Source organism: Lepidochelys kempii, chromosome 5 (assembly GCF_965140265.1).
Source record: "Lepidochelys kempii isolate rLepKem1 chromosome 5, rLepKem1.hap2, whole genome shotgun sequence".
NCBI lineage: Eukaryota > Metazoa > Chordata > Testudines > Cheloniidae > Lepidochelys > Lepidochelys kempii.
Window position 1 is genome coordinate 109874353 of NC_133260.1, and position 27723 is coordinate 109902075.

Sequence of the window (27723 nt, forward strand, 5' to 3'; positions counted from 1 at the left end):
TTTTATTGTGGAAATAAACTGATTATTTGAAGACCAGACCAGTGCTTGATAGGAACTAGGGTGTCTTGTAATCTTAGTACAATAGAACCTCAGAGTTACGAACACCAAAGATACGAACTGACCAGTCAACCACACTCCTCATTTGGAACCGAAAGTATGTAATCAGGAGGCAGCAGAGACAAAAATAAAAAAGCCATAGGGTACAGTAGTGTGTTAAACATAAACTACTAAAAAAATAAAGGGAAAGCAGCATTTTTCTTCTGCATAGTAAAGTTTTAAAGCTGTATTAAGTCAGTTTATTTGTAAACTTTTGATACAACCACCATAACATTTTATTGAAAGTTACCAATATTTCTGAGTTATGAACGACCTCCATCCCCGAGATGTTCGTAACTGAGGTTCTACTGTACATTAATCCCCTATGCTACCTCCACCCTCTCCACACACTACAGCCTTGATTCTGAGCTGCATCCAACCTGCAAGGAGGCAGAGGACAAAGGTGGCTATATACAGAATCACTTCATCCATCCCTCGTATAAAACCTGGCTGTTTAAATAGGCTACTTGTAGTTGCATTTACTGGTGGAGAAACTAGCTAATCAGGCACAAGTATTTTTCAAAATTACTGCTGCATTCAATTTCTCTCTATTAGAACAGTTCTACCTAACAGCAGGTAATTGTGTAAAGGAGTTTCATGAGAGATCACTTATATGGCATGGTATAGATAATGAAACAGTTGGAGAACCAGCTTATTAGAACTTGCTCTTCAGCCTTTAGTTTAAGGTACCAGGTTCAACTAGTCTGACATAATTACAGTTAGTAATCAGGCCACAGTTTGTCACTTTCAATCCTCCCATCTGTGCCAAGGAAGCACTTGTTGGTAAAGTTTTTTTAAACATATCCTATTGTACATTAAACTTCTGATTTTTTAAGCATTGCTTGTTAATACAACTGCTTTGTAGCCCCCCAAAATGTTGCTGTGCTTCTATTACTAATTACTAATGTTAACTTGGTCACAAGTCACCAAGTATGAAAAAAGGAGTTTTAATTTTTAATCGTTAATTCCTGGTAGTTGCATCAGGTGGTGCACTGTATCAATTAACCTACACAGAAGCAAGTTACATAGAAAAGAAAGCTACTACATCACATTATGTGAGAATGATTTCAAGAAATGTCACCTAGGCATACAACGAGGAGGGATAAGGAGATGGTGGTTTGAGTTATGTCTTTTGCAACTCTGAATTGAAAACCTGATTTGTAGCATGACTACAAAGGAGGGAGTAGGTAAAGCTGACAGACTACTTCTTGGCAAAAGAAAAGGAGGGTAGAATATAAATAGCTGAGGTGAGGAGCTCATTGCCTGTCCTGAACTTTACACCAGTTAACCAATTACAGATGCTCACAGTTTCTTTAGATTTCTAAAGCTACCAAGAAAAACAGTAGAAATTACTTAACTGCTGTACATGTGCATCTTGGGCTAAATCTATAGCAACACAAATACCAAGCACCCACAATGACTTTATTTCTCCTTCATGTGATGTATTTGAACACACAAATTTCCTACAGTGCAACCAGCTGGCATTAGAAACTCAGGTCTCCTTTTTAAGTGTACATATGAAAAGACATTTGAGCAAAAAATGTCAGTTTATCATTTTTATTAATACTTTTCAGAGGTAACTGCCAAACAAGAGGATAAACTGACTTAATATGCTACAAGTGTGATTCAGAAAGGATGCCTTTGCTCACGACTGGCAGAAACAAATTGAAAAATCAAGTATGAAAAGAACATTAACATTACTAGCTTAGGTATTGGCGGTCTCCTGTCAAACACAGGAGGCAGAAATAGAAAACTAAGCCATTTTGTTGATACATGTATCCACAAAAATGCTCTAGCTATATTATTCATCACATATTTAGTACCACTTAGCAGTGGGAAATTCCAGTTCATGGTGCTCAATGGTTTAAACGTTTTTATCCCAGCAATTTTAATTCCTTTAAAAGAAAGGCTTGTCATGATGTAATTCTTGCTGCAATCCTAGTATGTGATAACGATGTCACCATTATGGAGCTTTAAAGTGTCTCTGTAGACTACTTTTTTCTGACCAGCTAACAGTATTGCCTGCAATATTGAAACAGCAACATGCTTAGAAGCTAAAGTTCTGTACAATTAGAGAAGCTCCTTCTAATAAGGGATTAACGTGACATTTGTCCTGAGCCAACCTGTTTACAACAAGATGAAATAAAACCCTAAAATAACTCTCCTAGAAATGCATAATTAACCTCCACAATGCCACTGGACACTCGAGATTTTATTGGTGGGGTTCAAAACCCATTTTAAAATCAAATTGACACAGCCAATTTTCATAGCGGTAAGGAAAATAATGATTTTATAATCTATATGTACACCTTTTAGAGTGTGTCTTTTCAAGATGCTATTAGAGAAGAATGCCTAATATCAAAAAGGTACCATTTAGAATATGTAGTTGGTTAAGAGAAGAACCAATTCTTGAGTAACAGAAGCAATCAGCCCAGGCAATAACTTTAGAGCAGAAGCATGGAGAGAATAAAAACCCTGTAAGTCCTGCAGACATCCATCACAGAAGTGTTTTTCAAGTGGCATGTAGTTTTAATCAGAAGCATTCCAAAGGCATATGTAGTCATATAGATATTGTGTTTAATAACTTATGTTATCAACTTACAAAAATCTATTAACATAATTTTTATGAGCTCCTGATTTGTTATTCCTGTCCCCTTCACTTCAATTCTTCACCAACTGTGCCCCCAAACAGCATAATACATGATGATGCCCCCTCTCTTGGAAAAATACCTTTCATTAAACTGTCACTGATAGCAATTCCTGTTATAGTAAAGATCAAAACATCAGAAATAAATTCTGTGGATTTTCAGATTATGTATCCGCTTTGATTTCATCAGCTCTGTGCATTTAGCTCTGGTAAAGTTAGGGATCTGTGAAACAATCTAGTGTATTTTCTTTTGGCAGGTTTTTAATGCATTTGCTCCCAGGCCCTCTTGCTTCTCCATCCACGTAATGGGCAATTCATGTGAGCTTCGGAATCCTTGTTTGAAGTACAATGAACAAAATCAGAAGATATACAAAATTAGTTGCTATCAGATTCTTCATTATATCCTTGCCATACTCAAAACTAGTCTGGTGTGCTAACAACATGATTAGGGCTATGTGATTACTTAGATAGAAAATATAACTGTTTGGAAGTTTGCTTTCTTTGTGTTTTTACTGCAACAATAGGTTAAGACTTCTGTGACTGTCATATTTTAAAGACGCCAGAGTATCCTCACAGAGCTGCTGCCTAAATCCTCTATGTTTTTCCTCTAGTTGAAGAAGAGAATGGACAGAGTAGATTTGGCCCAGTGGAGGTAGGAAACAATCAGCAGACCTTCTAAAAAATAAGGGTTTTTAAGTCTGAAGATGAAATTTGGGGACTTCATGTCACTGGTAGCAACAGGAGACTCTAACCATCAATAGCCTGCATCATATCAATCCTTTTAGGAGTGCTGTATCACTCCTATCTGGGTCATAATAATAGTTGATACAAAACCTCATGAAGTCCCTGCACCTTTGGACAAAAGTGAACTAGGGGATTAAGGGGGAAGACTGATATGTCCATCAGCCAGCTGTTGACAATGGGACAGGGAGGGAGTGAGCACTTTTGAAATCATCTTTGGCTCTTCCTAAATAACAAGGACCTGTTACAGACCAGAGAAACAATACAGTGTAAAACAGAAGAAATTGGTATATGCAAACAAGCACAGTTCTTAAAACAGGAAGGAGGAGAAGTAACCTTAAGTTTAAAGGGTGATTAGAGATAAAAAGGAAACCAAGAGTGAGACACCACTACTTAATGTCTATCAAACATTTCTAGTGTGCCTAGCACTACATCATCTAAGCACCAAATAGTTGAACAATTAAAGATTCAGGCTATTTGTGCAGTAATTTATATGTCATCTGCAGCAATATGTCTACAAGAAGCAATATCATTGTCAAATTCCTACCTGGCAAATATAAGTTTACTCCTTCCCCTCGCTCACCTCGATTTTTTTTTAGGTATGGTGATCATGCAGACATTTAATTGTATTAATAATGTAACTGTAGCTTAGAAATGAACTGCTCAATATGCTGGTAATGCTGATCAAGTTTATTAGCCTGGACGACTAAAACAGTTATTGAACCGTTTCCCAGCACACAATCCTATGGTAAACTGAAGCAGAGTAGAAGATGGATTAGCCAGAAATTTCGAAGTGATTTTATAACGACTGGATTTGTTTACCACATTTGTCCTGCCCTTACACTCAAAGACAGTAAGGCAATTCAGAACTATAATACAATTCTTGGACTTAAAAGAACATTGTACAGAGCAAAAAAAGACTTACAAAAAGTATTTTACAATGCAACAAAGATCTGAGGCAAGAGTTAACAGTCCTACCTTGGATTTCAGTTATATTTTTGAAAAGTTTTCTATATGAAATTTTTAAAATTAAATAAGTTCAGTAGATATGTGTCATGGTATACAGTATCCATTGTATTCAGCATGTCTTGCATTCATTACAGCCATATTATTTTAGATTTGTCATCCTGCTGCTACTTCTGCCAAACTGTCAAACTAACTGCCCTGTGGCCAGTCTATTTTAGAAGAGACAACAGCCATCCTGTATTTTCTACTGATTAAAGCAAGCTGTGGCCATATATAGCTCTTTAATCCAAATTACATTAAAAAAAAAACAGACACTGAGCTGCTACTAAATCTTTCTTTCTCAAGGTTTTAGACAGACTTTGTTTAAGCTCAGTAGAACACAGCTTAATAGTGCCAGCTACTTCAGTGTTAAGTGTCAATTAGCAGCACACAGGCAGATATGTTTAACTGGATTTTTCAGAGTTGCATGTTTTTCATGCTGGAGACCTTCCACCTGGACAAGGGATATTTAAACATAGTATACAACAATTTGTTTTGACAGGTGTGTGGGGGTTTTTTATTAGTACTCAATGTAAGCTTTATGTTTTCTTAACAATAATTTTGTAGCTCATAACACTGAATTACTATAACACTGCAGTTATGTAAACTTCTGCTTGACTTCTCAAATGTGTGGTTTTTAATGTAGCTTCTAAACTTCCCTGAAAAATCTGATGCAACCTTAAGACAGAGCACGATTCTGGAGTTTAAAAGTGTTATTTTACTAAAGTTCACAATTACTTCAAAGCCTTCAAATTCTCTTTTTTTCTCGGAGGAGACAGTGCTATTGGCCATATTCCTTAAGGTTTCTAACAGCTGATCTCAGATATGAAAGTTGTTTGATGTCTTATAGCCTTTTACTTTTTAAATGCTTTTTTCATATTCAAATGCTGAAGTCTGCCTTATTATGCTTTTTTCTTGAGCAGGCAGAAAAAGAAACTTGACAGTTAGTCATCATAATCCTCCTGAAATTCTGCAAGAATCTTTCGCGAAGTAATGTTAATAATATCCATTAAGAGAAGCAGCTCTAGAATTTTGCAGTGTGTTGTAACCCTCAGTCTTGGGAATGATTTAACAAATGTTTATTTGTAACACTTTTGCAATACAAAAAGGAATACTCATACAGTTTGTGCCAGCCCACCTCTAGTTTAAAAAAAGAGGGGGGGGGGGCTGGCTTGCTCAGATTATGCAGAGTCTCTCAGATGATTGTTTCTTTGGATATCCTTGTGCTGAGCTGAAAGAGAATGCATGCTTGTAAATGTTACTCCTTTCAAATATTGAGGATACCTTGTGTCTGGTCATTTTTTGTTATAAAAAATATATACGTAGATAAAGTATCCTGCCTGGGGATGGCTAATCTTCTATAATGTTTATTCATTAGAATTTATGGTTTGTCTTCTCAGCTTGGGTACTTGGCTAGAGGTAGAGAGGAAGTCAGTACTCCGAACAGCTCCACCGTCTGACCATATATTGTGAAGCTAAAGAGGGTTTAAAAAAAAAAAAAAAAGAGCCAGTGGAGCCTCTGTGTTTGAAAATGAGGAGGAATAACCCAGCTATACTGTATCACGATTCACCACATGCCCACTTCCAAGATGGAAAAGTTACATATGTGTAAGTAAATTTTACTTCTGTCTCTCTGTTCCAACCCTACAGAATTTACTTTTCTTCTCCACTCCGCCCCACGGACAGCGGGAGATATGGGGCACGCTCTCCCTATCTACCTCTCTCCACTGTAGTGCTGCAGTGAGACAGGGAGACTTCAGAAGGGGTCAAACAAAACAAGCAGCAGGATAAATAGGCTAAAGCAGTCTCAAATCTCTTCAGACTACTGTACCCCTTTCAGGAGTCTGGTTTGCCTTGCGTACCTACCCCCAAGTTTCTCCTCACTTAAAAACTACTTCCTTACAAAATCAGACCTAAAAATACAAAAGTGTGACAGCACACTATTACTGAAAAATTGCTTACTTTCTCATTTTACCATATAATTAAAAACTAAATCAATTGGAATATAAATACTGTACTTACATTTCAGTGCATTGTATATAGAGCAATATAAACAAGTCATTGTCTGTATGAAATTTTAGTTTGTACTGACTTTGGTAATGCTTTTTACGTAGCCTCTTATAAAACTAGGCAAGTATCTAGATGAGTTAATGTACCCTCTGGAAAACCTCTGTGTACCCCCATGCATACCTGTGGTTAAGAACCACTGGGCTAAAGCACAACCTTGAGACCAGCCTCCGCTGGTACGAGTTCAGCACTACAAGTGAGAAAAAGTCCAAGTTTCTCCAGTTAAGCAGGGCCTGAAACTCACTACAAAAATTCTGCACCAGTCCAATCCAAGTCAGGAGCATTAGTGAAAGCATTCCCACACACTTCCCCTCGTGGGAAAAAGCTCAAGTGGCACTTGTTTCTCTCTCAGCATACAGGCCCTAAAAACCTCTCTTTCCCACAGTGACTTGTTTCTCGCTTCTCCGACCCACTGGGGAGGGAATCCCAGCAGTGGTTATTCTCTCTCCCATCACTTTTCTGGGTTAGGGCTAAGCAAGCAAATTACTTGTGCCTGCCTTCCTATGAGTATAAAGAAGAGAAATCCTAGCACGTAGGATTCTACCGCTACACTTTAAATTATTGTGGAGAACAAGGATTGTAACCAGACTCTAAAGTATCTGCTACTGCATCCAGCCAATGGATAAATTGGCATGCTTTTTGCTTAATTGTTTAGCTAAATGCAATCAGTGTCCGTCCACATTTAAGTTATCATTGTGCTCTGGTGGTCACCAACAAAACGAATGGAGCTGTTCACTCTTTAGCTAGGTCTACACTGTGAGCTAGGGTTGCAATTCCTTTGCTTGTGTACACATTCACACTAGCTCTCATCAAGCTAGCATAAGTATAAGTAGCAGTGTAGCCATGGTAGCACAGATAGTGGCAAGAGAGGCATGGGTGAGCCACGCCGAGTACAATACCCACCTGATTCAGGAGCAAATATGTGTACATGAGCAATGGAATCACACCCCTAGATGCCAGTGTAGACGCCACCTCTCAGAGCCAGTCCATATAGCATGTTTTATCACGCACCAACATGCTCATACCCTGCTCCACTTGGACATGTTACACCAACATCCCCTGAAAAAGGCAAAATTTGCTATGTAGATGAACTCTTAGAACTAGAGACAGATTAATTGAACAGGCCAAGCTGTGTTTAGCACAAGTCTGGGGCCTAAGAGACGTGTCCGTAAGCCACTTTTACAGCTCACCACTCAGTCCTTAAAAGTGAATGTCTATGGCCATAAAAGGTCATTATAGTAGCCAGGCACTTCTTGACCACACTCCTTTTTGGATGGGCACATTTCCTACATAAAGGCCAATGGGAGGTGGCATAGGTGCCCACACATCCTGCTATAGAAAAGGAATCTCCAAGTAACTAGTTAAGTTGGCTTTAAGTCTTCTTTGTAATGCCAGGGCAGCACAGAGTAAACTTAATGGTAGGCAAATCTGACCCACTGTTCTAAGCTCTGTCTGGGCAACAGAAAAAAACTTCAAGGTTTACGTGCAACTTTCCAAGTGAGAGAGATTTTCATTTTAAAAAAATATTATCTAATTTCTAAAGATTATCCAACTTCTCTTCTCAGATACAAACAAATACTTTGCCTCAGTCTTTAATAAGACTAAAGAGGATCTTAGGGATAATGGTAGCATGATAAATGGGAATGAGGATATGGAGGTAGACATCACCATATCTGAGGTAGAAGCGAAACTCAAACAGCTTAATGGGGCTAAATCGGGGGGCCCAGATAATCTTCATCCAAGAATATTAAAAGAATTGGCACAAGAAATTGCAAGCCCATTAGCAAGAATTTTTAATGAATCTGTAAATTCAGGGGTTGTACCATATGATTGGAGAATTGCTAACATAGTTCCTATTTTTAAGAAAGGGAAAAAAAGTGATCCAAGTAATTATAGGCCTGTTAGTTTGACATCTGTAGTATGCAAGGTCTTGGAAAAAATTTTGAAGGAGAAGGTAGTTAAGGACATTGAAGTCAATGGTAAATGGGACAAAATACAACATGGTTTTACAAAAGGTAGATCGTGCCAAACCAACCTGATTTCCTTCTTTGAGAGAGTAACAGATTTTTTAGATAAAGGAAACGCAGTGGATCTAATTTATTTAGATTTTAGTAAGGCGTTTGATACTGTGCCACATGGGGAATTATTAGTTAAATTGGATAAGATGGGCATCAATAGGAAAATTGAAAGGTGGATAGGGAATTGGTTAAAGGGGAGACTACAACGGGTCCTACTGAAAGGTGAACTGTCAAGTTGGAAGGAGGTTACCAGTGGAGTTCCTCAAGGATCAGTTTTGGGACCAATCTTATTTAATCTTTTTATTACTGACCTGGGCACAAAAAGTGGGAGTGTGCTAATAAAGTTTGCAGATGATACAAAGCTGGGAGGTATTGCTAATTTAGAGAAGGACAGGGATACCCTACAGGAGGATCTGGATGACCTTGTAAACTGGAGTAATAGGAATAGGATGAAATTTAATAGTGAGAAGTGTAAGGTCATGCATTTAGGGATTAATAACAAGAATTTTAGTTATAAGCTAGGGACGCATCAACTAGAAGTAACGGAGGAGGAAAAGGACCTTGGAGTATTGGTTGATCATAGGTTGACTATGAGCTGCCAATGTGATATGGCTGTGAAAAAAGCTAATGTCGTCTTGGGATGCATCAGGAGAGGTATTTCCAGTAGGGATAAGGAGGTTTTAGTACCGTTATATAAGGCACTGGTGAGACCTCACCTGGAATACTGTGTGCAGTTCTGGTCTCCCATGTTTAAGAAGGATGAATTCAAACTGGAACAGGTACAGAGAAGGGCTACTAGGATGATCCGAGGAATGGAAAACTTGTCTTATGAAAGGAGACTCAGGGAGCTTGGCTTGTTTAGCCTAACTAAAAGAAGGTTGAGGGGAGATATGATTGCTCTCTATAAATATATCAGAGGGATAAATACCAGAGAGGGAGAGGAATTATTTAAACTCAATACCAATGTGGACACAAGAACAAATGGATATAAACTGGCCACTAGGAAATTTAGATTAGAAATTAGACGAAGGTTTCTAACCATCAGAGGAGTGAAGTTTTGGAATAGCCTTCCGAGGGAAGTAGTGGGGGCAAAAGATCTATCTTGCTTTAAGATTAAACTCGATAAGTTTATGGAGGAGATGGTATGATGGGATAACATGGTTTTGGTAATTAAATATTCATGGTAAATAGGCCCAATGGCCTGTGATGGGTTTTTAGATGGGGTAAGATCCAAGTTACCCGGGAAAGAATTTTCTGTAGTATCTGGCTGATGAATCTTGCCCATATGCTCAGGGTTTAGCTGATCGCCATATTTGGGGTCGGGAAGGAATTTTCCTCCAGGGCAGATTGGAAGGCCCTGGAGGTTTTTCGCCTTCCTCTGTAGCATGGGGCACGGGTCACTTGCTGGAGGATTCTCTGCTCCTTGAGGTCTTCAAACTACAATTTGAGGACTTCAATAGCACAGATATAGGTGTGAGGTCTTTTTTAGGAGTGGTGGGTGAAATTCTGTGGCCTGCATTGTGCAGGAGGTCAGACTAGATGATCATAATGGTCCCTTCTGACCTAAATATCTATGAATCTATGAAAAAAAAAAGTGCTTAAACTATCCCTTCAATATTATATTTTCCATTTTTCATATAGGAGTGTCCAATGTTAAGGTCCCTTGCAGTCTTATGATTCTATGTTTTAGTGGAAAACAGTATACAACATGTTCTCTTACAAGTTCACATATATACAGATGTCTCATGCAGATGTATACTTTCATCTACAGATCTCTTTTCCAAGTTGTTACACTAGTGAAATCACAACCTAAAAGAAGACCAAATTCCGAATGCTTGGACTTCCAAACACCAGCTGCTGTGTCCAGAAGTCTTACACTTGAGTTCTGGAGTGCTACACATACTTTCCAATATTAGTGTAGTTTTTAATCCAGCCATCTAGCTTCTTGAAAGCCTCTAAAAGACGGGCTTCAAAACCATAAAAACATCAGCTTCAGGAACATATAATTATTATGTTTTTGAGATAACAGCTAAAATACTAAGCGTTTCCTCACTATTTAGCAGCACCAGAAGTATCATCGCCTTTTATATGCCTGCTTCCAAACCATGTCAAGGAAGAGACTGGAGCATGTAGGAAGCAAAGTTGTGAGGAACTGGTGCCTGGTATCTTCCTGCTTCCTGCATATATGGCACCCGAAGAAAATCTTGCATTAGATTTACCCTGGACTAGAGTAGGGAGAAGACATCTGCATTTTATACCTGGTCCTTAAAGTAGAACTTTCTCCTGTCAAAGCTTATTTAAGTTAGAATAGGCGGATGCTTCCTGTTGGTTAAAAAAAAAAAAAAAAAACCATATCCTGGGCTAATAATTTAGAGATGCAATAGAGCATCCTCAAGTTACTAGGAAATTAAATACAATAAGCTCTGTTCACACAGTATTAAAGACACACAGTTTATTATTAAAGAGAGTCAGGAAACTTAACATATGACTCGAATCCTACAGCACTACAAGTCTGTCACATTCCACAAATAGTTATAGTTCACACCCCAAAGACTTTCCAACATACTTCTCTGGAAATTAACTATTTACATTTGGGAAATAGCTGCAAACACATATCTAAGGTGGCCACTGTGTATTTAATTTAGGCAGGCTGCATATCACTCCCTTCAAGCTGGTAAGTACTCAAGTCCTGCATGTCTTCCTTCTTATTTTTGAGAAGGGGACATCTTCATCCACCCTGTTGAACAGAGAGGTGAAGCAGACTAGGCAGGAGAAAAATCCACAAACTTTTGCTGTTATTATCTAGATTATAGACTTTCATCAGTACTGGGTTTATAGAACAGCAACACAACTGTTTATGTTGCTATCAACCTATTTTTGCAACTGTAAAATAAATTCCAGGTACTTATTTATAGAAAGCAGCAGAAGTTGTGGAGAGGGATTCAGGATAAAGAATATGCAAGTGGGGAAAGTAATTCTAATATCAACATAACTCCATTTTTAAAGTTTGCAGTTGATTCTCTGTAACTGAGTTAATTTTTGCAAGCTTTTTTCCTCTTTTAGATTTAAAGCCTCTCAGTGATTGATAGGTGCCTTTGCATCCTTTAACAAAAAACAAAAATCTCTTTCACAACGTTTCTGGGCATATATCACAGCTTTAGATAACATTTTCTCATCCTTACGTATGAAAGTAAGTTTTGTACACAGACCCCAATATTATGAATTTTGAGACTATTAACATCCACCATTTTCTCAATAAAAAGTTTGTGGGGAAATAGGAAAATGATTGTGTTGTTTGCTCTTCACTAACATATTTACAGTCTGACTCCTACAAACTGTTGAAGCAGCAATCCCCATGCTTGTCAAACTAAGCCCTGGTCTACACTAGGAGTTGAGGTCGAATTTAGCAGCATTAAATCGATTTAACCCTGCACCCGTCCACACAACGACGCCCTTTTTTTCGACTTAAAGGGCTCTTAAAATCGATTTCCTTACTCCACCCCTGACAAGGGGATTAGCGCTGAAATCGGCCTTGCTGGGTCGAATTTGGGGTACTGTGGACGCAATTAGACGGTATTGGCCTCTGGGAGCTATCCCAGAGTGCTCCATTGTGACCACTCTGGATAGCACTCTCAACTCAGATGCACTGGCCAGGTAGACAAGAAAAGGCCCGCGAACTTTTGAATTTCAATTTCCTGTTTGGCCAGCGTGGCAAGCTGCAAGTGACCATGCAGAGCTCATCAGCAGAAGTGACCATGATGGAGTCCCAGAATCGCAAAAGAGCTCCAGCATGGACCGAATGGGAGAAACGGGATCTGATCACTGTATGGGGAGAGGAATCCGTGCTATCAGAACTCTGTTCCAAAAGACAAAATGCCAAAACATTTCAAAAAATCTCCGAGGCCATGAGGGACAGAGGCTACAGCATGGACGCAACACGGTGCTGCGTGAAACTTAAGCTCAGACAGAAAGCTTACCAGAAAACCAGAGAGGCGAACGGCCGCTCCAGGTCCGAGCCCCAAACATGCTGCTTCTATGATGAGCTGCATGCCATTTTAGGGGGTTCAGCCACCACTACCCCAGTTGTGTTGTTTAACTTCTTCAATGGAGGCAACACGGCAGCAGGTTTTGGGGATGAGGAAGATGATGAGGAGGAGGAGGTTGTAGATAGCTCACAGCAAGCAAGCGGAGAAACTGGTTTTCCTGACAGCCAGGAACTGTTTCTCACCCTGGACCTGGAGCCAGTACCCCCCGAACCCACCCAAGGCTGCCTCCTGGACCCGCCAGGCAGAGAAGGGACCTCTGGTGAGTGTACCTTTTAAAATAATATACATGGTTTAAAAGCAAGCACGTTTAATGATTAATTTGCCCTGGCATTCATGGCTCTCCTGGATATACTCCCAAAGCCTTTGCAAAAGGTTTCTGGGGAGGGCAGTCTTATTCCATCCACCATGGTAGGACACTTTACCACTGCAGGCCAGTAGCACATACTCGGGAATCATTGTAGAACAAAGCACTGCAGTGTATGTTTGCTGGTGTTCAAACAACATCCGTTCTTTATCTCTTTGTGTTATCCTCAGGAGAGTGATATCATTCATGGTTACCTGGTTGAAATAGGGTGCTTTTCTTAAGGGGACATTCAGAGGTGCCCGTTCCTGCTGGCCTGTTTGCCTGTGGCTGAACAGAAATGTTCCCCGCTGTTAGCCACGCGGAGGGGAAAAGGGCAGGGGCTAGCCACGCGCTGGGGGGAGGCAAAATGCAACCTTGGAACGAAAGCACATGTGTTATGTATGTAATGTTAACAGCAAGGTTTACTGTGAAAGGGTGTACCCATTGTTCTATAAAATGGGTCTTTTTAAACACCATTGTCCCTTTTTTTTTCCTCCACCAGCTGCATGCGTTTTAAGGATCACAGGATCTTCTCCTTCCCAGAGGCTAGCAAAGATTAGAAGGTGAAAAAAAAAGCACTCGCAACGAAATGTTCTCTGAGCTCATGCTGTCCCTCCCACACTGACAGAGCACAGACGAATGCATGGAGGCAGACAATGTCAGAGTGCAGGAAAGCACAAAATGACTGGGAGGAGAGGTGGAGAGCTGAAGAGAGTAAGTGGCGGGTTGAAGAGAGGGCTGAAGCTGAAAGGTGGTGGCAGCGTGATGAGAGGAGGCAGGATTCAATGCTGAGGCTGCTGGAGGATCAAACTCTCATGCTGCAGTGTATGGTTGAGCTTCAGGAAAGGCAGCAGGAGCACAGACTGCTGCTACAGCCCCTGTGTAACCAACCGCCCTCCTCCCCAAGTTCCATAGCTTCCTCACCCAGATGCCCAAGAACACGGTGGGGGAGCCTCCAGCCTCCCAGCGACTCCACCCCAGAGAATTGCCCAAGCAACAGAGGGCTGGCATTCAATAAGTTTTAAACTTTTGAAGTGCTGTGTGGCCTTGTCCTTCCCTCCTCCACCACCCCTCCTGGTGCTTCTCTCCTCCATCACTCCTCCCAGGCTACCTTGGTAGTTATCCCCCTATTTGTGTGATGAATTAATAAAGAACGCATGAATGTGAAGCAACAATGACTTTATTGCCTCTGCAAGCAGTGACTGAAGGGAAGAGGGGGAGGGTGGTTAGCTTACAGGGAAGTAGAGTGAACCAAGGGCAGGGGGTTTCATCAAGGAGAAACAAAACAGAACTTTCACACCGTAGCCTGGCCAGTCATGAAACTGGTTTCCAAAACTTCTCTGATGCGCACCGCACCCTCCTGTGCTCTTCTAACCGTCCTGGTGTCTGGCTGTGCGTAACCAGCAGCCAGGCAATTTGCCTCAACCTCCCACCCTGCCATAAACGTCTCCCCCTTACTCTCACAGATACTGTGGAGCGCACAGCAAGCAGAAATAACAGTGGGAATATTGGTTTCGCTGAGGTCTAACCAAGTCAGTGAACTGCGCCAGCGCGCTTTTAAATGTCCAAATGCACATTGTACCACCATTCTGCACTTGCTCAGCTATAGTTGAACAACTCCTGACTACTGTCCAGGCTGCCTGTGTATGGCTTCATGAGCTGTGGCATTAAAGGGTAGGCTGGGTCCTCAAGGATAACTATAGGCATTTCAACATCCCCAACGGTTATTTTCTGGTCTGGGAATAAAGTCCCTTCCTGCAACTTTTGAAACAGAGTTCCTGAAGATGCGAACATCATGTACCTTTCCCGGCCATCCCACGTTGATGTTTGTGAAATGTCCCTTGTGATCCACCAGTGCTTGCATCACTATTGAAAAGTACCCATTGCGGTTTATGTACTCGCCGGCTTGGTGCTCCGGTGCCAAGATAGGGATATGGGTTCCGTCTATGGCCCCACCACAGTTAGGGAATCCCATTGCAGCAAAGCCATCCACTATGACCTGCACATTTCCCAGGGTCACGACCCTTGATATCAGCAGATCTTTGATTGCGTTGGCTACTTTCATCACAGCAGCCCCCACAGTAGATTTGCCCACTCCAAACTGATTACCGACTGACCGGTAGCTGTCTGGCGTTGCAAGCTTCCACAGGGCTATTGCCACTCACTTCTCAACTGAGAGGGCTGTTCTCACCTTGGTATTCTTGCGCCTCAGCTCAGGGGAAAGCAAGTCACAAAGTTCCATGAAAGTGCCCTTACGCATGCGAAAGTTTCGCAGCCACTGGGAATCATCCCAGACCTGAAACACTATGAGGTCCCACCAGTCTGTGCTTGTTTCCCAAGCCCAGAATCAGCGTTCCATATGAACCTGCCCCATTAGCACCATGATGCCCACATTGGCAGGGTCCGTGCTTTGAGAGAAGTCTGTGTCCATGTCCTCATCACTCACATCACCACGCTGATGCCGCCTACTCGCCCGGTATCGCTTTGCCAGGTTCCGGTGCTGCATATACTGCTGGATAATGCGTGTAGTGTTTCATGTGCTCCTAATTGCCAAAGTGATCTGATGCTCCGTGCTTGCCATGGTATGGTGTCTGCACAGAAAAAAGGCACGGAACGATTGTCTGCCATTGCCCTGATGGAGGGAGGGGCAACTGACGACATGGCTTACAGGGTTGGCTTACAGGGAATTAAAATCAACAAAGGGGGTGGCTTTGTGAGAAACTGAATGGCCCCCTCAGGGATAGAACTCAAAACAGAACTCAAAACTGGGTTTAGCAGGCCATTGGATTTCACAGAGGGAAGGAGGGAGGGAGGAGAAAATGAATACAAAATGAATCTGGTCTATTTCTTGTTTTGAGCCACTTCATCTATCTTTATACATCTTGCTGGCAGCAGACTGTGCAGTACGACTGCTAGCCATCGTTATCTCCTGGGTGCTCGGCATAAGACGGTGCAATATGACTACTGGCCATCATCTTCTGCTAGCTGCAGATTAAAAGACAGTGTACTGCCCATAGGACTGAATCGCCACGAGACAAAACAAGGGACATGACCTGGCTGAGTCACTCCCATGTTTGCCCAGGTTCCCAGTTAAAAGAGCACCCAGAACTACATTGACAATGGCTACCAGTCATACTGCACTGTCTGCTGCCAAAAGGCAATAAACTGCTGCTGTGTAGCAATGCAGTACCACATCTGCCAACACCCAGGAGACATACGGTGACAGCGAGCTGAGCGGGCTCCATGCTTGCCATGGTATGGTGTCTGCACAGGTAACAAGAAAAAAGGCGCAAAATGATTGTCTGCCCTTGCTTTCTCGGAGGGAGGGAGGGAACGGGGGCCTGACGATATGTACCCAGAACCACCCGCTACAATGTTTTAGCCCCATCAGGCACTGGGATTTCTACCCAGAATTTAAATGTGCGGCAGAGACTGCGGGAACTGTGGGATAGCCACCCACAGTGCAACGCTCCAGAAGTCGACGGTTGCCTCAGTACTGTGGACACACTCCGCCGACTACATGGACTTAGAGCATTTGTGTGGGGACACACACAATCAACTGTATAAAAACGCTTTCTACAAAACTGACTTCTATAAATTCAACCTAATTTTCATAGTGTAGACATACCCTAAGCAATGTGGTGGGGGTGGAATGAAGAGAATGGAAGACAAAAAGGGCACATTAGACTCTCCTATTAAAAACAAAACAAAAAACACTCATATGCATCTAACAACTTCTCAATTGCTTTATTATACAAACATCTTCCCTTCTCCTCCTCCCCCAATTTTGGTCAGACATAGTCCAGACAGATTCCTCATTGTATTCAGCAAAAACAATGAGTCCTTGTGGCACCTGAGCGATTAACAAATTTATTTTAGTCTAAGGTGCCACAAGGACTCCTCGTTGTTTTTGCTGATAGAAACTAACACGGCTACCACTCTGAAACCTATCATCGTATTCAGAGATTTCATAGTTTTCCTACTATTGCATTTTCAATGGGCAAAGATTTATTTTTCCACTTCAAGATTTATAGGGCTACCTGGATTTTCTTCAACTTTCACAAGATTCTTTGGTGGAGAACATACATTGAAAACTTCAGATCAACAGAAGCATTTGGAATTGTGTGCCACTGAATGCAGGATTCATCGAATGAAACTGTTTTGCAAACTTTAGCCTTCACTAACAAATAAGTCCAAAAACTCTGAAGTGCATTTTCCATCTGTATTCCTGAACTCTGAGGCCATGCCTACACTACAAAGTTTGGTTAATGCAAGTTCCGTCGGCATATAGCCACTGACTTTTAGATATTGCCTGGATGTGCGCGTACATTGGGCTGCTTGCATTGGCGCTACTGCACGAGTGGTTGGGTTGATGAAAACTGCAGAGCACATAGGGAGGTATCCCAAGGTGCTGCGCAACCCCATATGGTACAAAGTCTTATGGGATATTTTCCCATTGCTTTCTGGAAAACCAGCAATTTGCCCAGGGATTCCCACAATACTACTTTCAACATAGCATAGTGCTTGTTCTATCCCATAATTTTTGCATCTTTTTTAAAACTCCCACAGTACTGTATGTTGCTTTTTGGTCTCTGCCATTTCTCTAGCAGAAGCATGGACCTTGCACAGCTCAGCACAATTCTTATAACTGTTGTTAATACAGCATGTGTAATTCTATTGTACTTGCGTACCTTCAATGAGTATTACTACAACAGCGAGTGCGAGGAGGATGAAGAGGTGACGTTCAACCACAATGACTGGATACTAATGGACATAGTGAATAAAAATAGCATGTTGCTGCTGGCATTCCTGGAATAGCTATCCATGGTGGATTGTCACTTCTGGGCCCAAGATACAAGCACAGATAAATGGGATTGCACCATAGGGATCATAGCAATAGTGAAGAACTTTCAGATGAGAAAGGCCACATTCCTCAATCTGTGTTCTGTGCCCACCTCAGCATTCAGAGCAAGGAAACCAGACGGACAACTGCTTTGGCAGTGGAGAAGCAACTGGCAGTCACACAATGCTGGATTGCTATCGGTCAGAGGCTACTCACTTTGGAGTTCAAAAATCCAAGTGTGCAAGGCCATTAAGCATATCCTACTGCCCACGACTGAGACTTTAGGCAATGTGCAGGAAAGAGAAGATGGATTTTCAGCAATGGGGTGCCCAAACTGGGGCATAAACAGTACACACAGCCTTATTCTGGCACCATCCCACCTTGCTAGCAAGTACATAGATAGGTATTTTTCCATCGTTATGCAAGTCCTAGTGAATCAGTGAGGGTACTTCAATGACCATGTGGGCTAGTCAGGGAAAGTACATGATGCTTACATCTTTAAGAACACAGAACTTTTCCAAAAGCTGCAAGCAGAGATACTGTTCTTCCCCAACTGGTGCATTCCCATTGACAAGGCTGAAAGGTTGAAATAGTGATCCAGGGAACCCAGCCTACCCTTTGCTTCCCTGGCTCCTGAAGCTGTACACTCCCCATCTTCACAGCACTAAAGAAAGATTCAACTAGCAGCTGTTGAATGTACACAGCTCAGTTGGCCTGGAGACAATGAATGAGACAGATGTCTTTAGCCTTCTGTAGGACTGTGGACTAGACCCTGAGCTGAGACACCCTGCCCTTGGAGGAGGCTGAGAGGAGCTGCTGGGATTGCCGCACACCACTTACCCCAAGGACACTGAGGACCTGCAAGCTACAGACCCACACGAATGGACTAGAGTAGGAAGTAGCCCAGGGGAACCAGACCTTGGTCAGGTTGTGCTGTTGCAGTATGAGTCAATGTGTTTTGGCAGGATCCTTGCTGACCCAATGGTGGGATCCCCTGCCACTGACAGGGGCCCTGGGCTAGGACCTGGTGAAGTAGAGTGGGCTTGGATCCCCCTAACTCCTCCTGTCAACCCCAACCCAAGCCCCTAGACTGTATGTGCTGTCTGCCTTAGCCAGGAGGTGAGGCTACAGACTGCTTAATTGCCTACTTTTCTGCCCCACCTGGAAGGCCAGAACCATTGACTGTGTTTGCTGTCTGCCTTAGCCAGAAAGCTAGGCTAACAACTATCTGATTGCTATTGCTCTGTCCTGCCTGGAGGGCCAGAGCCATTGACTGAGAGTAAAAAGAAAAAGAGTACTTGTGGCACCTTAGAGACTAACACATTTATTTGAGGATAAGCTTTTGTGAGCTACAGCTCACTTCATCGGATGCATGCAGTGGAAAATACAGTGGGGAGATTTTATATACACAGAGAACATGAAACAATGGGTGTTACCATCACTCTTGTTACAGCGTGTATGGTAACACCCATTGTTTCATGTTCTCTAACAAGAGTGATGGTAACACCCATTGTTTCATGTTCTCTGTGTATATAAAATTTCCCCACTGTATTTTCCACTGCATGCATCCTATGAAGTGAACTGTAGCTCACAAAAGCTTATCCTCAAATAAATGTGTTAGTCTCTAAGGTGCCACAAGTACTCTTTCTTTTTGCGGATACAGACTAACATGGCTGCTACTCTGAAACCTGACTGAGTACTGTCCACCCTAGCCAGGAAGCCTGGGCTAGGGACTACAAATTAACTGTTAATTGCCTGACTCAGCAGGTCAGAGTGGCCCCTACATATGCAAAGAAACAGAGAACAGCACATGGTAAAAACATTTTAGCAGCACTTTAAAGGGGTGACGTACTTTAAAAACACCAAATAAACAAACATTCACATTTAGGTATTAAAAACATACTACGATGTTTCATTCATGTTACAAAACATGTTGTGCATTGTGGTTAATCCTGTGATAGCACAGTTCACAGCAGCACGCGTAGGGGAAAGTTCCCCTGCAACAGGAGAGAAACAAGGCCACCATTCCCAGAAATGTTTGGGAGAGGATTGCAGAGTACCTCCATGAAAGTTTCAGCAAGGTTGCTGAAGAGGATGAGAGGGACAGCCCTATTCAGGGGAACAAAGAACTCCAAGTGGTCCCAGCAGCCTAATCCAATGAGCCAAAGAATGGAAAAGTGGATGCCATCTTTCTTCCACCTCTATCGAAACTGAGGACACTGATCTTAAGTAGATTATGTAATTCTGACTATCCTACTATTTTTCTATATTGTGTGTTATAACTGTGTTGGTTCCAGGATATTAGACAAGGTGGGTTAGGTAATATCTTTTATTGGACCACTTTCTGTTGGTGAGAGAAGTTTTTGAGCTTACACACCTTTTGAAAGCTTGTCTCTCTCACCAACAGAAGTTGGTCCAATAAAAGATATTACCTCAACCACTTTGTCATACTAATTTTCTAACATTTTAAAACTTAAGCAAGCAGTTAAACATCAGTGCCTTTGTTTTCTAAACTTGCAGATGGGACAGATACCATTTTCAAATGGGGAAAGGAGGAAGAGGAGATCTTGGGCAATGAAATGTAAAAAATGCTTATAAGGAACAACATAGGTACACATTTACCCAAGCTCCCTTCCCCTTTATAAGAAGGCTCATCTGTGCTTCCCTAGCAGAACTGCCTTGAAATACTCATACCACAACAGTCACAAGGAAGTAGGCTGAGTACAAGGCAGGCAAGGGGTTGGGGGAGGACAAAGAGTATGGTTGAATGGCAAAAGTCAAGAGGTTACACTAGATAGGCATACTTCAGAAAATGAAAGTGAAGCCAATAGAAAGGAACATGAAGTATTATCAAAGTTTAAGCTGGAATTCAGGAGGACTGAAAGGAATTAACCACACAGAAAGCTAACTTGGGCACCCTTGTAGATAGTTCAGTTAAAGCTTTTGCTGAAAGTCAGTGGAAATCACAAAAAAGTAGTTAATATTGGAATGTTTAAAGACTGGAATAGAAAAATATTAGAAGAAAATGGCACATCCTCACCTGGAATAGTGTTTCATAATCTCAACAGAAGATACAGAAGACACAGAAGTCCAGAAACAGGAAATAAAGTAATCAGAACACTGGAGAGGCTGTCTGAAGAGTGTGAAAAAAATTCAGACTATTTAGTTGAGAGGTGGCTATCCAAAGAACAGTATAAACCATAGGAATAGAGTAGGGTACTCAATTAAATTGAAAGGCAATATGTTTAAAACTAACGCAAGAAAGTGCTTGTTTAAAAATACAACTCATAATTGGCCTGCCATGAAATATCATTGGACCAAAGAGCTTAGCAGAAATCAAAAAGTTAGACATTTATTTAGATGAGAACACCTAGTATCACACAAGATAAAATAAATTCCTCCTTACTTCAGGGCATGAGCCAACCACTGACTGACAGGGAGACTTAAGTAGTACTGCAAAAAGAAGGGAGAATAACAGAACCAAGGAGACAGAGTGCAAACCACAGCAAGACAGGAAACAAAAATTTGAAACAAAGGCTAAAAGCAGAGAAGTCCAAGGTGAGAATTCAGTGTCCGCCCCCCGTCACACCAAATCCACCCCTGGTTACAGAACTATGCTCTAGAACTTCAGTTTTGTGTTTGTTTTGAAGTTGTTTCTAGCCCTCAAAATGTGAGCCAAATGAAAACCAATGCAGCGCTGTCCTGAACCAGGAGATTCCAGCAGCTCCCTCAACACCTATTCTTATATGTTCATACTTCATGTTTTCACAAAAACAGCATGAACATTAAATTAGTAAACACTCTCTGATGAAAGACATAATACTCAGGATTAATAGGGAAGATCCCCACTCCCCTCTTATTTTCCCTGTACCCACTTAGTACCTTTAAAGAGTAAACCGACTAGACTGTAAGTTATAAAAGAGTTGAAAGCCGGTACTACAACTGTTATGGAGTAGCCCTGCCAATTGTTGCATTTATTTATTTCTTGGTTTGCAACGTTACTCTCTGTAGCTCCCAGATGCTCCGAAAACAGGAAAGTCTGTGCAAATTATCATTACTCTGAATAGTCAGTTTCACTAGCCAACAGACCTAAAAACAGGAGAGGAGGAAAGTTACCGCTTATAACAAAACTAGGTGCGTGACTCAGACAGAAGTGGTATTGTTTGCCCACGTCCCTCTCAGCCGCCTACAGAGAATGACAGGGGCAGCGAAACGCAGGTAGTGTCCGTTTCAGCATCAAGTTTCGTTTCCCCGACTCCCTCTCTCCGGCTCGCGCTCCCGCTTGACAGCGATTCTATGGCGCCGACCACGGCCACTGACAGAGGCGCCGACCCAGCCGCCGCCTCGTTACCCGCAGCGCCCTACGGAGCCGCCAGAGGAAGCGCCACATCCCCGGGGGGAGAGAGCAGGACGAACGCGGGGAGAGGGGAAGCGGCCGCAGGGATGGATAGAGGGAGGCGGACGGGGGAGACCGAGCGTCTTAACAGCCCCTCCGGAGCAGGGGCAGGTCGCGGAGCAGCGCCGCGCTCCCCCGGGGCTGCCAGCTCGCGGCTTCCCCGCTCAGGACTCCCCGGGCCAAAGGGGCCGCCGACGTCGGCGGGCCTCCCCCCGCCTCAGGGCGCCTCCTGCCCGCGCTCTCCCCACCTGTTGGCCGCGCCCTGCCCGCCGGCCGGCCGCCCAGGGCAGCGGCTGGGGGCGCGGGGCCGGACCCCGCTCGGGGCGGGGGGCGCGGAGCCCCGGGGAACCCTACTCGCCGGGCCGGGTTACCTCCTCGCCAGCGCCCTCCTCCGCTGCGCTGCCCGCGCACGCCATGTTCGCGCTGCCCGCGCGCGGGGCCGCCGGCTTCTCTCAACGGCCGGCCGGCCGGCTGGCTGGCTGGCGGCGGCGCCTCCCTCCGCGGCCGCTTCACTCTCGCGCCAGGCGCTGCCCGCTGCCCCCTTCCCTGCGATCGCCGGCGTAGAGTCCGCGGCCACCCTTCGCCGGCCCAGCGGGGAAGAGGGAGCCGCTCCCACGGCCCTGTCCCGCCCCCTCATTTGCATAGCCCACGCCCGGCAGCCTCCTGTGGCTTGGCCCCTCTCATGCCCTACCTTTGGGACCCGCCTCCTCATTTGCATGCCAAGTCCCTCCCACAGGGGGGACGCTGTTGCTTTGAGTACTTTGCTCCGCGGATGGAGCTTTCCCCCTGCGGGCGCCAGGTCGTTCCCCTCCCCCGCCCCGCGCCGGGCTTAGCCGCCAGCACCTGTCCCCGGAGGGCCACCCATGTCCCCACTTCAGCAGCCAGCCTGCAAATCACACAGCCCAGCCAGCCGCCACGGGCGAGCGCCTCGCCTCCCCGTGCTGCAGCTCTGTCCCCTGCGGCAACAACTGCAGCCACGCCGCCAGCTCGCCTGATTTTATCACCACGGGTCTGAGCCTCGGGGCGGTTTTTTAAGCCTCAGTCTGCAAGATACTGACGACTGCACGCCAAGTAGCTTTCGTTTTAAAATGAAAATGAAGTTGCTGGCGCTCATGATTGTAGCCCCCAAACTGTATCCGAAAGGGTCAGAAAGGTCAGGAGAAAAGAAAGATAAGCCAGGTTGAACAACATCGTCTATTTTAAAAAGCAGTTCCCTGTGAGGTAAAACAGCAGTTCAAGAAGGGATAACGGTAACATATTGCAATTTGCATACCGATAAAATGAGTTTGCATATTAGCGTATGCAGTGTTGTAGCAGTGTCCCTCCCAGGATCCTAGAAAGAAGAATTGGGTGAGGTAAGATCTTTCACTGGACCAACTTCTGCTGGTGAGAGACAAGCTTTCAAGCTTACACAGAGCTCTTACAACCCAAAGAATTTCTAAAGTCTGCCTTGTTTACTGGTGGAACTTCCCTGTGGACAATTAAAATAGACTAGCTCGTGATCATTCACTTTCAGGCACTTATTCACTCCTCCAATGATAAAATGTTTGGGATGCTTGTTTAAAATAAATCAGTGACTGCTGCTTCTATTAGAATATGGGGGGCGGAGGAGACGACAAACTAATGGAAGTATTTTTTACTGGTTTTGGGGATTGAAAACTTCCTCTTTCCATGGTCCAAAATTTTAATGTCCTTATTCAGACCCCAATCTTGCAGTGAACTCTAAGGGGCTGTGCACATGCAAGTAACATGTACATGTAAGTCTAGTATTGTCAACTCTTGGCAATCATGAGTCTTGGAGTATTTGGTGATTTTCTTATAACCAGGTAATTTCATGAGAATTTCACTCTTTAAAAAAAATTCTAGCTCTCATGATTGCAGAGAAAAGCTTTTAACTCTTACAGTTAAATAACCACAAGGCAAATAAGATTAAGTTGTTCTGAGTTTCATGTTGCTGCCTGACTCATGACTGAATGCTTGCTGTTAACCAAACCATATCTAAAATGGTTCATTAGCAGGACTACTTGGTAGACTCTCCCACAAGGGGCCAAATCTCAAGATGTTTTGAGCATCTGCAACTCCCTGCAGAGCAGACTGCAAGAGCAGACGTCCCTCAACCCTCTGTCAATGGGAACAGAGGATGTATGGAAAAGCCACTCACCACCCAGAAGGCTCAGGTCCTCAGCAGTCAAAAGTAGGCAGGCAGCAACATCCCAGAGAGATGAGATCTGTCTACTCCTAGCCCATCCCAAGCTAGATAAAGCAGAGTTCACAAAAAGTATTGGGGGAGAAGGGGTAGACAGAGAAGTACAGCCCTAAAATGAGCACTTCCCTGTTGCATGACCCCCCATCCCTGCCAGTTGGGCTTCAAAGAGTTCTGTTACCTTTTGTTTTCATAAGCAGTGGAGACCGTGGCTGTCATCTTCTCCCTTCCCCATCCCCCAATGCCTTTCAGATTTAACTATAATCTGATATCTTTTCTTAGATTCAGCTATACACAGGTATGACAGTATGGATGGATAAGTAAACTGCCAGCTGCTCTTATATAGTCTTCCGCAAGAAAGCTTTTGCATCAAGTTGCCAGTGAAAACCCATCTATACCAGTATAGCTCTCTAGGACAGATCTGAAAAACACAGAGTGCTATTTTACTCTATAGATGCAGTTTGCAGGCCCATACATGCCTTCCAGTTGAGTCAGTGCACACAACTTTTCAGCGCCATGTGCTAATTGGTAGGCCTTTCCCAGCTCCACCTAAACTTGTTACACTTCGTATGCAGAGTACTTTTTGCCTTTACATTAGTTACTTCTCATAACTAAACAATTTGTATCCCCTTTTTACAGATGGAGTAACCCCCTTACTCAAATGAGAAGAAGGGTTACAATCTAAAGGGCCAACAAAACACAGTTAGATACAGAAGGCCCATAGTTCACCCCTAATGGGGTAAGAATACTATCATGGAGAAAGAAAAGGAAGAAAACTGTAAGGAGGAACTGACTAAGTAATTACTACAAGCAGTATACCAGATCCCACAAGGCCATCTTCCCTCACTTCCCCACCCACAATGAATGAGTCCCCCTACAGAAGGGCCAACATAGTAGTTAGGATTACAGTATTTAATTACCCCATTTGGAAAAGAAGAGAGGGGTGCAGAAAACAAAAGCATATAGATCCCTTCAAAACCATCGGGTTTCTGCACAAGGAGGATTAAAAGTCTACACATGAGGATGCCTCAACATTACCCAGATTACTCATTGTTTCTTTTCTTCTTAAGAACTTGGCTCCTGCTCTAGCAAGGAGTATCTCTGGCCTAGCATTCTCATCTTTCCTCCTGCCCCACAAATTTTTCTAAGGGAGTATGCACAGTTTGGGGTGCCTGGTATGAGCAGAAACTGGCATTTACTGAGGATAAGCTGAGAGCTCTGGCTGAGCCCTCAATTTCCCCCCCAGGGTTCCCCATCTGAAGATTGGGAGAGTCAGCAACATTTTTCCCCTCAGTCTTTTACACCATCTCCCTTTTGGGGAAAAGATCCTTGGCTTTTTATTGGTTCAGAAGCTCTGACTTTTCCCAGCTTCCATGGGCTGCTTTCTGAGGAGGTGGGCTTTCATTGCTTTGGTTAGCCTGGGGTTATCCCTAAAGAACAAACAGAACCTGCTGATTATAAAAGCCTCCATTACCTTTTAAATCCTAAGACTAACTCATTCATGTTTCTACATTCACTTGCTTTAGCCTTGTAAATAATTCTGTAATTTTCTCTATTTAATAAATCTTCATATGATTTATTACAGGATTGGTTACAAGCTTTGTCCGTGGTGTGAGATCTAAGGCACAACTGACCTTTTAGGGCTAGGAGTAACCTGAATATTGCTGTGATTCCTTGTCTTAAGGGCCATCTATCACAGAGACTTGCATAGCAAGATAGATGGAGAATCCAAGGGGACTGTCTATGACTCTATGTTAAAGCTATTAAAGTGCCTGAGGAGTTTGCACTTGCTGCAGCTAGTTAGTGAAATTTTAGTTCAGGGCACAAATCTCAAATTGGTTGTGAGTTCTGCTTTTTTAAACAGTCTGCCCTGAGGTTGGTACTCACACTCTTGTGCCACTGTTGGGAGTGTCACATCCTGTTATTAATGTGCTGACTAGCATGAGCCTCCTTAGTGTTAGAATATTATTGCAGCTTCTGAATACAGTAGCTAGCATTTTTACCCATACAAACATGCATTCCCAGCTTGTGTGCATGCAAAGTTCTTGTGCAACCTACATTTTGAAAAGTAAATGATTTTGGGTAAGCAACCTGAGTGAACTTGAAAGGGGGCTTCTTTATAGTACCTCAGGTTAGTCACCTCAAGATTGACACACTCCAAGTCCCTAACTGTATTTGAAAACTTAGGCCTACACGTATACAAGGCAGCATCTCCCTCATTCAGTGCAAATGGTGCATTAGAACTACCTTGAAGCAAGGTCAGTCATCTTTTGATTAAGTCAATACCTAACACTGAACAACAGATCAAATTCTTAATAGGATAGCCAAGTTTTGAAGACATTGCTATTATTAGATCCAATAAATTGCAAGCTTGCATTAGTCATCACACTGCCCACATGTGCAGGTACTTTATCAGGAAATAGCTAACAGGAACCACAGAAAAACTCAATTTAGAACAAGATAGGAAAAAACTCCTGTCAAAATAGTACTCTTAGGGAATCAACAGAAGATCAGCACCTTAAGCTAGACAAAGTAGGGCATCAGTTTCAAAGGGACAAAAATTCTTACATTCCTAGACTTGCCCAATCCCTCAGGGATGTCTTAACAGTCTCTCACATTTACTAGGCTTGTATACAGTTCATAGGTCCCTAGCAGAAGAGGAGCGGGGGGGAATCAACCGATCTCTAGATTTTCCCTTGTCTTAGGGATACTGGCCAGTCTTCCCCATTACCAAGTCCCTTCACCTCCTGGAAGCCTCACTGATTCTCTCTCTTCCAGGAAGATTTTTATTTTCAAATACCTAATACATATCCTCCCAGGCATAACAAGAGAATTATCCCACCACTTAGTAAGCCTGCTCCTTCATTCTTATTTCTTTTTCCTTTGATTCTAGTGGGCAGGGATTGATTTCTAGCAGATGTTAAAGGGAGGAGTCTACCACAGCTCCTGTAGAGCATTAACCCCTTCCCTCCCTGACCCCATGTAAGGTTTGTACACACAATACACCATATCACTTCCCTCTTCAGTTTCCTCCAACCTTTCACACCAAGCACAACTCTACAGTCCTCTTTTTCCTCTGCTCTTTGTGCCTAGTCACCCCTTTTGTAGCTTCTCCCCACTCTCACCTCTGTGACTTCTTCCATGCTCTCACCTCATGCCTAGTCTCACTTGTTTTCCAATACTGGAGATGTTTACAAACTCCTCTTTCAAGTCTTGCCTCAAAACAGACTCTTTTCCCTGAAGCATTAGTAAGCCACACAAAGTACTAATATTTATTTAGAAATTAAACACTTCAAAAAACCCAGCACTGCACTAACG

The 27723-nt window shown here is 43.1% G+C and overlaps 1 protein-coding gene across 6 annotated transcripts in view; it reads right to left on the minus strand.

The window, feature by feature from the left end:
* Positions 1–27723, minus strand: part of TTC39B (tetratricopeptide repeat domain 39B) — a 183368-nt gene that overhangs the window by 121387 nt on the left and 34258 nt on the right. For 3 of the 6 annotated variants that reach the window (XM_073345448.1, XM_073345447.1, XM_073345442.1), the window contains exon 1: positions 22574–22818. The exons of 2 other annotated variants lie outside the window; for them this stretch is intronic. In XM_073345448.1, the coding sequence (XP_073201549.1) occupies positions 22574–22618 (45 nt within the window). In that variant the 5' untranslated portion in view covers positions 22619–22818. Of the gene's footprint in view, positions 1–22573; positions 22819–27723 lie in introns of those variants that run through there. One more of the 6 variants, XM_073345446.1, reaches the window with a different exon arrangement.